Raw genomic sequence first — 12,586 nt, forward strand, 5'->3', positions numbered from 1 at the left:
GGGGAACTCATTGAGATATGTTGGGGATTGACCCAAGGCTTGGGAGATCCCACCAATAAAGTGAGGCAGTGAGTGACAGTCAGATGATGAAAATCAAGGCTGATTCCTAGGAAGGAGGGTCTAGAAGCAGTGATGTTGTACATTGAGGATCTTATTCTGCCAGTGGATAGTACGAAGTCTGTGACAAACAAAAACAGAAAAGAATACAAACAAAAGCTACTGCTTGAGAAGGCAGCAGTAGAAGTAGTAGCCTCAGGGGAGAACCAGATTTGCATTAAGTAAGAAAGTTTTATCTAAATTAAAAATCATATCTTCACTCACCTTTACTAAAAATTTTTCAATGATTTCCCATTATTTTAAGAAAAAGTTCTAATATTTTTAATATGGGCTACATCTTTTATTGATATATGGACCACCTACTTCCATCTCCAGCCCTGTCTCTCATTCACTTTCTCTCCCTCACTCTCCTAAGCTGAGTAAATATCTATCAGTCATTCAGAACTGTCATGATTTCCCTTCCTTCTTGGTTCTGGCACATGTTGTTCCCTCTGCTTAAATCTTACTTCTCTATGTCTCCCTTCTCTTGATTGAAAGGATTTCTGATTTTATAATAAATATCATTTTGCTAGGAAGGGTTCCTCATATACATATTGTGGTTAATAAATATATCACATTATGTTTACTTCAAATTTTATCTTTCTAAATATATCTTGGATAATTTTAAAGATATACTTTTAAATTCCCTCACAATAGTTTAGAGTCCAAATGAGAAATCTATAAACTTCACATTGCTTATGTACATATTACATATATAACCTATAGTTATGTTTTGTTTATGTTATTGTAATATTTAAATTATATAATATTTTAATTATATAGTGTAATATCCTTATTATGTAGCCTTAAAGACCACAATGTGCGTATCTTAAATAACAGGAAGAGAAATGACAACATTATTTTATATAAGGTTTACAGATCTTATTTTTATCAAAAAATCTATGCCAACCTTAATATCTTCTATGTCAAAAGCTTTTTGGCTTACATTGGCCTTTGTTTATTCTATTGCAGCTTTACTGTTATAAATGAGAATGTTCTGGTCTTCATATCCACCACAATTATAGTGATTGGTCTTCACCATTATCTAAGAAAAATATTTGATTGAGTCTGCATCTATTTGATAGCTAATATTGTCCTGATAACTAGATAAGGAGAACAGTGAAAACTGAAGATTTAGTAAGGTATAAACAGCAAAAGAAAAATTATACTTGATTTTGTCTTTATGTGACAAGTATTTCCAATAGTAATGATACTTATAACTTTTACTAGTTTCATCAGAAAAAAGTCTAAATAATCCACACTTCCAAAGTTGGTAGCAATTCCATAGGATAAATGCTTTGGTGTTGAATATTTTGAATAAATGCCAATATCAGACTGCCCTTGGTAATGACCCACCACTGACCTTGTGTACAGCCTAAGAAAAAGTCAGAGTAGAAAAGTGATATTATTGACTGAAGCCAAATATAACTCTGTCAAGCATCACCAATGTCATCAGTGGGGATTTTGGTAAAACAAGGAAGTCACCTCTGCTGGAACATGAATTTGCTCTAATACATTTCCTTTTGTTTTCGTAATTACAAAAGGCCTAAACGTAATTTAAACAGTAATAAAAATTTCATACATTTTAATTTCTACAGCACAACTCTGTGAAGCATTTTAAAATTTTAAGTAGCTCCAGCCAACTTTATATTAAAAATGAGATCTGTAGACCAAACAGAAGACCAGTGCTTAAGACATTGCTGTCATAGTCATGTTTAAAAACGATATGGTACACTTCCAAAATGTCAGAAAAAATAAACCCCCATGAAGTTGTATTTTTTAATATTCTAAACTATACATATTAACAACCTGGATGAAAATTAATCACATTCTTGTTTTGGAAAACCTATTTCAAACATGTAAAAGTTCTAGGAGTTAAAACACTGACCACTGGTTAGTACTTGCATGTGCCCACTTATCTGAAGTTTTATCTACTCACAAGAACATCTGCTTTGCCACTTAGGCCCTTCCCATAGTCGTCAGTTGCAATGACTTGAAACTTGAAGTAAGACCTCCTCATATTATGGAAGAGCATAGCCGTTTTGATAAGCCCTGTGTATGTTTCCACCACGAATCCTTCTTTTCCCTCTTTAATTGGTGGTATTATGAGTCTGTATGCCATGGCACTATAATTGCCGGTATCTTTATCAGTAGCCTAGGAGGGAAAAAACACAGGTTATAAATAAGCAGGAAAAAAATAACCTTTATTAAAGGGCTTATTTATGTTTGTAAGACTGTTTGTATTTCTTGTGTAATAATAACACAATAAAGCCCTCCTAAGGTTCTATTTTTCTAGATACTGTTCTATAGATTTATAGACTTTGTGTACACAGGGTTGAATGGCTATTATGAGAAGGATAATGACTATTAAACTGTGAATACAAGGGACAGAGACACTAACTCAGTCCAGTTGATGAACCAAGTGTTTTGATTGGCATGTTTGATGGGTTCAACTCTGGGCTGAGATCCAAAATGGTTTAAGGATGAAACTGTTTGTTCACCTAAACATTGTCTTGTGTAATAGGCATAGCATGTGATTGTGCTTTTGATCTAACCTACTTCCTAAAGGGGAAAAAATAATGTATTCAAATATCTCAAATGACAACAGGACAGTGTTCAGATCTTTTAAACAATAAATCTAGATATACATAAAGAGATCCTAATTAGTTAGTGCCATATCAAAATTAGAGAGGGTTAGAATACCAGTCCAGCTTCCTTTTTCATCAGCTTGTACCCTGATTAACCAATTTTTTTCCTGGTTGTAGGTACTTATGTTCTACATGTTGAGGTTTCTTCACATTTAGAATTTTGAAAGAAATAGTTGCTTAGAATACTTTTTTAAAAATAAAGCTGTGAGCATAATAATATTAGCCTGGCTCTATGGTTTCTACTTCAGGGAAATTTTTCAGAATGCCAATTTGAGAATTATGTCACAGTGAAATATTTGAAAGTGGAATGGTGGATAAGATAGTTTTAGTGAATTTATACAAGGCTATGTAACTTTATTCATGATACTAGATAGGTAACATTTATACTTAAATTATTATAATTATTTTTATTATCTGGTTATTCTTATTTTATTAAATATTATTGTTAAATATCAGATATCAAGCATTTATGATTTACCATTACAATGCTAATAATTCTACAAAAATAATTTTGTTTAACAAAATTAAAACTCTCTGAGGAATATATTATTCTAGTACATAAATTAGTGCTGTCCAATAGAACTTTCTGCAATGATGGAAATGCTCTACATGTCCTCTGTCCAATGCAGTAGTCACTAGCCACATATGACCACTGAACACTTGAAATGAGGCTAATGTGACCAAGGAAGTGAAATGTGAATTTTTTATTAAATGTAAATAGCCAAAGACTACAAAGTAAGTGGTAAAGTTGGGCTACAAATAATGACAATAATAGTAAATAATAACAAGTGTGTGTTGAGATTCAGCATAAGTTTGAATCCCTAGCTTTAAATTCTATATATGTGCTTAACCATTTAAAACATTTCAGGATAAATTTATCTGTTAGACAAGGTAACTTAAAATAAAAAAATCCAGATATTTTGCTTCAGGATAAAATATTTCTTAAAATTCATAAGTTAAAATTCTCAGCTTTAGAATAGGACAAGCTCGAGCTACCAGCTCATCTCTTTAAATGCTCCATGTTTTACATAACGGCGGAGCTTAGTTTTTGCATTAGAGGAATAGCAATTAGATTCCAACATAGGTCACATTATCACTAAAGAGAAAAAAAAGAAAGAAAAATAGCTATCAAAGTGTTTATTTTTAAGCTTTAAACCCAGGTTTTTATTCATTTAACAAAGTATAAAGTAAGAAATAAAAAGCGCATTCCCAACTAAAATTAAAATCAGAGTTTGAATTAAGTAATGAAAGACATTTCTTTCATATACTGTGAGCAAATTTAAGACATGCTGAATCAGTCAAAGATTTGGTTGAATATTATCCTTTCACTTATGATTAACATAGGTATTTCCCCTGAAATAAACATTTTACCATTAATGCAAACTTTATTGAGGTATAAGAAACTGGCACAAAAAATGTACAAATCATAAATACACAGCTCAATAAAAATTTGCAAAATATACACATCCAATGGACCAGCACCTGCATCAAGAAATCAAACATTACCACCATCCCAGAATATCCATCCTGTCCTTCCAGCCATACCCAGTTCGCCAGAGAAACCACTATCCTGATTTCTAACACCATTGATTAGTTATGCTTATTTTTAAACTTTTTATTGATGGAATCATAATACATGGTCTGTTTCCTGTCTGACTTCTTCTACTCAATTTTGTGTTGTAAGATTCTAAACCTGAATATTTTAAAATAAACCCTGTAACACAACATAATCACATTTAGAAAAGAAAAGGCAGTTACAGTAAAATCATCATGATTGCTTGGTATATTAAGCTTCTTTGCACAGTTCTTACTGATTAACTTCCAATTTCAATAAACAAGTAATTTCACTTCGCTCTATTCCTAATTTATTAAATTATTATAACCACAAAGTACCATATTTTACCTTAACAGATCAAGGTGTTTTTAAACATACTTTTCCTGAAACAAATAATCATTTAATACAAAAGTTTGGGTAACTCAGAAATATCTTTTTTAAATGATTTTCCCTAGTACATTAGGAGCAAATTGTCAAAAATGAGATACAGGGTTTAAAAAAATCATGTTTACTGGACCTTTTTTTTTAATTGAACGAAAGATTTCTTAAATTCTATAGTGCTTTACAATTTTCAAAAGTTTCACACAGATGATTTTTTATAATCCCATTATAACTGCTTTTTTTTTTTTCCTCCTAGCCCTATATTGCCCCTCTCCCCTTCCCTCTTTCCACTGGTAACCACTGGATTGTCCTCTATATCTGTGAGTCTGCTTCTTTTGTGTGTTTTTTTTTTTCAAATATATAAAACTTTACTGTCATATGTATGTTGTTAGTAATGACTCCACTTTAAATTTTTAATCTTTGAGTAGGTTTGATCCTCTTTGGAATCTGAAAAGATCTTATTTCAGAAAACACTCATGAGGATAGTTGCCAGGACCATTAGCATTCTTTCAAATCTACCCCCTCTCTCCCAAGTATAGTTGAAACTAGCAAGTTAAAACACGAATGATAAAAATTCCAGTTGGTACTCTACTTATGATCAATTTAAAGGATTATTAAGTTTAACTTTGTCTATTCGATTTCAATAAACACATGATTTAAAACAAAAACCTATAGGCAGTTGACCCTTGCACAACTGGGTTTGAACTGCGGAGGGTCCACTTAAAGTCAGTGACTGAGGCTGGGTCAGTCTCAGGTCAGCAACCTGTCAAGCGCTCTTTAAACCACATCTTTAAACCACAAAGTCCATTTACATTATTTGTGTAATGTTATGTTATAGCTGCTGTGGCGAGCTAACTTTTATTGACCTATTATGATTTTCCAGGTGCTACGTAAATACTTTTTATACATAATCTCATGCCATCCTTTCTTTTGAGTAAGTTTTATTGTTATTATTTTATAGGTGAAGAGATGGAGGCACAGAGAGATTAGTAACTTGCTCATAATCACAAAGATAGTTGATAGCAAAGTTGGGTAAGTCTCATTCTAAAACCTATACTATAACCACTACATTCAATATGTCAGAATAAGTACCAGGACTAAAATCCCAGTGAAAACAACATTAAATGCTAGATAAATGATCTTCAGAATTTTTCCTAGACATATCAAGGAGATAGAAAGACAATAATAAATATGCAGGTCAACAACTAAGAGAAAGCAAGAATACAAACAGCTTAGCACTGATGGTAGTTTCACCTAGAGGGTTTCTTCTGATCTAGGTGAACTTAAAATTTAATTTATGAGGTCTTGAGTGACTCAGAGAATAGGAGGCAAGACCGAAGGCCCACTCATAGAAGTGAGTCTAATAAGACTCCACTCTCAAGAATGCTAAATTCTCACTTTAAGGGTGAATGAGAAAGTCATCTCTCCTTTCCAGCCACCACTGCCACTACCACCCAAAACTAAAAAGAAAACTGCCTGGTTTAAACCTTGATGTTGAATGCAGTGCAGAAAAAACAAACAAAGAAACAACCAAACAACAACAAAAAAAACCAAAAAAACCCCAAAACTTCCTTGAGACTCAATCCATAACCAACACAAGCCTTCATGGGAGTTTGCAGCCTTCACACACTACCAATTTCCTCAACTCAAGGATAAACCATAATATTCTCAATTTGTAAATTCAGTGGTCCTGAGCTCTACCTGAATGAACAGAAAACCCACAACTGAGAATTTGAGAAACTGGTCTTTGACTGACAATGGCCTAGCCTCCTCACAGAAGCAAGCACTTTTTCAAAAAAGCTACCTCCAACATATGCCTCAAATAATTCTAACAAATAAGTTGCAAGAAAGATGAAAACTTAGAGTCAAATAATTCTCAAAATGAACAAGAAACAAAATACCATGAGAAAAGAGTCTGTTGTGATAAAAAATCAAAGTTGTACCCACAAAGGCTTTAGATATTTGAATTAGCGGACAGAGAGCATAAAGTAAATGAACAATATATTTCACTAAATAATAGTGATCTTTAAAATATAAATAAAATGAGAATAGTTGAACTTAAGTAAAATGTATTTTCTAGAAATGAAAAAAAATAATAATTGAAATAAAAAGCTCATAAATGAAGTTGTTAGAAGGTCAGGCATAGGGCACAAGAGTATTAGTGAACTAAATGACAGAGCAAAAGTTAGGCCTGATGCATTCTGGGGGGCTAAGTACCAGTTTGGAAGAAAAAGCTTTGCCTAAAATGTCATTAGTGAACTCAAGCATGAATAGAGCAAAAGAGCCAAGAGGTGTATTTTCTTAAATAAATAAACTATGTGTATATAACCTGCATTGTTTCCTTAAAAATTGGAAAACATTCATAGAGATATTCTATGAAAGGGAAAAAAATAAAAATTATAAATCTATTCCATCATTTTTTAGATAGTAACAAGGGGACATCTAACAAGTTTGGCTAAACGAATGTCTAAAAATTAAAACTGATCTATCATGAAAACTCTAAATGAATCAAATTTACTAAAGAATCAATGTCACTTTATTTATAACATCAGCTTCTTTATAATCAAAACTTTATACTGGGTTCCTGACACAGCCATTATTATGTAGAAGAGGTGACTGGAAGATCTGACTCACTGACTTTTGTGAGTTTCTCTTAGTGAGCAAAATCAGGAAAGTTATGTCTAGAGTTGTTTTTAAAAAATGAAAGTCAGAAATGAATATTATAATTATACTTGCTGTAATTATATTTTTAAATGAAGGCTAAGACACAGGAAACCACTTACGCATTTCTAAGACCTCATCTGGAAATTTTAATGCACACAGGTGCCCAACATTAAGAGAAAATCACCAAATAATTGCTTCTATCATACAGGGGAGTAGGTGAGCCCATTAATTTTCTCACAGCCTAAATAACTGTTCCCCTCTGTTGCCTAAATGAATACTATGGATGCAGAAATATTAGTGGAATAATTAGTGATATCCAAAGAACTTCCAAAGCCCATTAAAGTCCAATAATGCTAACTTTAACTTTTGCTTCTCAATTAGACCCCATTTTAACAGTTAACAGCACTGAAGGCTCACTCTCCCTGAAATAGAGTGTAAATATTTTAGAATGTCGGGGTAAAAGTTCTCAAATCTCACATTACCACGACTAATGTCAGTATGTCAAGCTGTGTTTGTAAGGGGCAAAATGGCTCTTGGCGTTTTTAGGAACTACAAAGAAACCTTCATTTTAAAGCCCTTAAAGGCAATATGTCCAACATATAATAAAATATAAATAAGGAAAGTGTCATGTAGATTGATCTAGTTAGAAGGCTATTTAAGACTTCTATAAAAACAAAAACAAAAAAAGAGGAAAGAAACATTTTAAATTAGAAATCTTAGTATTTAATTTTTATAAGAACATCAAAAAAAAAAGGACCACAGTCCAATAAAAATAATCCCTAATTTCAATATGCCCATTAATCATTTACTTAACTATAGTTAAGTAAAAGTCTAATGTAATTCAGAGATATTCTAATGAGTAAAACACAACTTGATGTAGAAACAACAATTTAATAATGGTTTGTAAGATCATGCAACACAGAATTACAGAATTTTCAGGGGTTTTATTATTATTTTATCCTAGTTAGAATTTGCCAAAGTTTACTCTTAAGTTAAAGAGTGGTGGCAAATATCACACAATAGTATCTATTTGAAAAATTAAAGAGAGAAACTGACCTGAAGATTAGCAAAATATTCCTTTTATAATTTTTTTAAAGTTATACATTGAAACATTCTGTATTACAGAAGGCATGAGAGTTCAAAATAAGCAAGTCCTGCATTTATGTAATAACTGAAACATTTTTTTTAGTTTTATTTCCATTTCCTTGTAAAATGTATTCAAAAATAAATATTATCTCAAAAAATAATTTATTCTTTTCATCATTGCTAATATAATGTGATCATATATTCTTCAATGATGCTTTGAAATGAACTCTGAAATCATTTGTTCTAACTTCCCATTCATGTGGAAAAGAAAGAAATTGCACTCTATTCAATAGACATAGTATGAAAAGAAAATACAGGCACAATTTCAGTCCTCTCTTTGAGAGAGGAAACTAGTTTTTAAAGTTGATTTTGGATCATAAAATATTATGGATTTTTACCGAAAACTTACTTATATTAAAATGTTTAAGAAATTTGTACTTTTGCAGAAATTCTGTAGTTACAAATCCTAAATCTTTTCGTATTCAAAAGAAATTAAATGACGTATTCATTATCTCTAACTTTCTGATTCTTCCTTAGTTACATTACATTTGATCAATCCAAACCAATTTTAGTTTCTTCTCATCTCCCACCCTCCTAGTCCTTCTTCTGGGCTACCATAGTTGATCCTCCTTCTGTCTTCTCTTTGCCTGGTAAAGGCATCAGTACCTATGTATTGAACTGAGCTAAAAGTCTCAGTAGACACTTCAACTGCCTTATCTCACCCCTTGCCTTTCTACTCTCAGTCCATCAGCAAGCCCTCTGAGTTCTACTCTGAAATACTTCTCACTTCAGTGACTATTCATCAAGCTGATGTTGCCCAAAATCAGGCTCTCCTATCACATTTTTAAATTCAGCAATAGCTTAAAAATGACTGATAACTCACACCTCCCAGAAGATGAACTTTAAGACAAGTCCGTGAAATATTCGCAATCTGATCCTACAATTTCTTGCCCTACATTTACTCTATTTATATTTCTCCAAAACCAATCACATTACCTACTTTTTTTTTCCTGAACAATCTATGTTCTTTCATGATTCCAGGCCTTTGCACACATGGCTTCTTCTCTCTTAAAATGTCTCTTGTCTGCTAGGCCACATGATACTCACTCCTGGACTATACTATGGCATGCATGTGTGCACACACACATTGAGTATATGTAATGTTGAATAAGGCACTAAAACCTCAGCTTAAATTACTGCTTTTCTGAAGGCTGGCCTGACTCCCCTAGGGAGTGCTGCTTCCACCTACATGTTTCCAGTAGTATATTTTACATTATTTTTAGTATAGCATTTACCTTTGCATATTACAATATTTAAGTGTCTTTATTACACATAAAGTGTGTTTCTATTCATATCTTTTATTCTAGTATCATGTCCAGCAAGTGGTCAAATAATGTTTGGCTGAAATGTCAGTAGAAGAATACCAGAGATCAATATTTAGAAGTGATGGATGTGAGCTTGAGTCTACCACTTATTAGCTATATGAGCTTGGGCAAATAACTCTCTAGGCCTTAGTTCCTCATTGTAAAATGAGGAAAATAGGACATGCTGAATAGGGTGCCTGTGAATATTCACTGAGGCGTGAAATGGAGTGCCTCGCACAATCAATCAAGATAATGTCAGCTTTATGACTTTATAACTAGTATTCTGTCATTAATCAGCCATTGAGAATTTTGTTTATTTCAAACAAAAGAGAGTATATTTCCATTTCAGATAGTACATAGCACTAAGAGTAGGATAAAAAATTACGATAATCAAGTAAAATTATTTACAAACAGAAAAAAAAGCTGTAAATTTTGTAAAACCACCCCACAGAACATCAGAGTTAAAGCTTGAAAGACAGTTACTAGATAGCATTTATATGTAATAAAATTGCTAGTTTTTATTTGTGTGTTTGTATGTTTGTTTTGTTTTGGCCAAAGCATAGCATTGGCCAACCTGTCTTTAACCTAATTGCCTTTGGCTAACTTGCTCTAATCTAAATAGTTCTTCAGCCAATGAATAACTGGCACTGACAATGACTGAAATAATTAAATGTAGGTTGATGTCAGCACTGAAAAAGAGTAATATATAGAAGATTATAATCAGGAAAGATCTGGGAAAACATCAGAGATAACCTGAAGGTATAACCAGTGTCCTGCACTGGGCTAAGCACTTTATGAATAGAGTATCATTTAATTTTCTTAACTCTGCGGTGGGTAGAAGGAACTAAAGCCATTCTGTAAATGGTATTCCAAACTGTGGAGAACTCGGTAAATGACCCCAAATCACACAGTTGGTGAGCAGAGCTTTTAATCTTTGACTTTAAGGCCCATGCAGTATTTGCCAACAGACTTATTGTGCCTAGAGAAGTCTTTGGTGGGGTGAAGATTATTCCCAGGCTTCCTGCTTCAGAGAGAGATAGCCCCTGTACTAAGCCGACAGATTTCATTAAAAATTGCACTTTAATATTTCTCATTGTTTTCCTTCTGTGCAGATACTATCAGAGTTCAGTAGGAATTAAATTAAGACAAGTAGCTTCATCTCCACATCTCTCTTCCAGGACAAAGCAGAACACAAACACTGGCAGGAAATAGAGTTGTTTATACCCTTATCCTGGTCGTGCTGCTCCATTAAATGACATGTTGAAAGAGAATTCAATATTTTAATTGCATTTAGTGCTAATCAGACCCTTATAAATGTATGTTAGATTACACATTTTCACTGTGTTCTTTTCCTTTTCTCATTAGTTATCCCTAATTTTCATGATGATTATTAACATAACGTTAATATGCTCAGGAGGTGCCAGGAAAGATGAAGTGTCATGCTGTGATTCATTAAAGCCAGAGAAAGGACTGCTTCATTTTTCAACTTTTTAACAGATAGTTCATTTTATAAACTTGAAAGATAAATTTTTTGCTGTTCAGAATTTTCTATTCATACTTTTTCTTGGAGAAATGGTATTTTTCACCACGTCTATCTACAAGGGGGGAATTTAAGGGATGTCTTTAACATCTTAAATTGCTGGACTTTTCCAGTCTGGGATTACTTTTTTTATATGGCTTTAGTACCTTCTTTCTGAAAAAGCCTATTTAAGAAATTTTACAGATATCTTAATTACATTTCTATTTTAGTTAAAAGAACTTCCAAGATTTTTTTCTACTTCTCAGACATATGTTAGTTACTGAAGATAACCTCACCCAATTTTGTGGTTTGCTATGGTATGGTATGATAAGGACCAAAAAAAAAAAACAAAACCCAATATGCCCTTTTTAAAAAATATTCTTTTTAAAACTGTTCTCTGGATAAGTTGATACTGGTACTATCTGAAGGCTGAAATTTCTCCTAGCTGTGCTGTTAGGCTTTGTTTCTCAAACCTCACACCTGTATATATAGAGATTTTTTTTTTTCCTTAAATTTGCTATGGCTTCCTAAAAGGGAAATATCAAGCCATCGAAAATTACTGATAAATAAAATATATACAAAAATACTTCATAATGCAGTGTTAAGATACTACTACTCATTTAAAACTTATAAATATGTTTCAAAAATATCAATATGATCATTGCTTATGTAAGAGAACTGACCACCTCATTTAAAATATGTAAGTTGAAAAAGTTATACTGATTACTTCTCATTGGGATAATATCTTAATGTTAACTTTCAGCTTTTATAATTATTCTTTATTCTACCATTAAGGTAAGAAGAAAAATTAGTAGTCCATACTGATGCTACAGGTGAGTTCTAGAAAGATAGGCCCACTATTTGGTTTCAAGGGCAATGATAAAATACCTGAGCATTCAATAGAATTGTGTTTTTAATAACTTATATGCACTGTGCATGCTGAATTAAGAACATTTGGAGTCTAAGATTATGATTATCTGATAGGTAAAAAGAACTACTCAGATAAAATAACTAATAATGACTGTGAATATTTATTGAGAGATTTCTGGGAGCCAGGCACTGTGTTCATGCTTTTTATGCATTTTTAAAATTTATAACATAAGAAATTTGTTAGATAGTACTGCCATCGCTTGTAGACATGATGCTTAGAGAAATTAAGAAATTTGTCCAAGGTTACACAGCCCAGTAGTAGCCCAAAGGATAAAAATCCAGATTTGTGTTCTTCGTTATGCTTTTGGAAAAGATATAGATTTAAATATCAAAACTTCATTTT

At 32.4% G+C, this 12,586-nt stretch overlaps 1 protein-coding gene across 17 annotated transcripts in view; it reads right to left on the reverse strand.

Moving 5' to 3' along the window:
- The window catches only part of PCDH15 (protocadherin related 15), a 755,972-nt gene that overhangs the window by 61,530 nt on the left and 681,856 nt on the right, over positions 1 to 12,586 (reverse strand). For all 17 annotated transcript variants that reach the window (XM_028166694.1, XM_028166693.2, XM_057531449.1 and 14 more), the window contains one exon: positions 2,036 to 2,251. In XM_028166694.1, coding sequence (XP_028022495.1) covers positions 2,036 to 2,251 — 216 coding nt within the window. The remainder of the gene's footprint in view (positions 1 to 2,035; positions 2,252 to 12,586) is intronic.

This window comes from Balaenoptera acutorostrata, chromosome 16, assembly GCF_949987535.1.
Source record: "Balaenoptera acutorostrata chromosome 16, mBalAcu1.1, whole genome shotgun sequence".
Lineage (NCBI taxonomy): Eukaryota > Metazoa > Chordata > Mammalia > Artiodactyla > Balaenopteridae > Balaenoptera > Balaenoptera acutorostrata.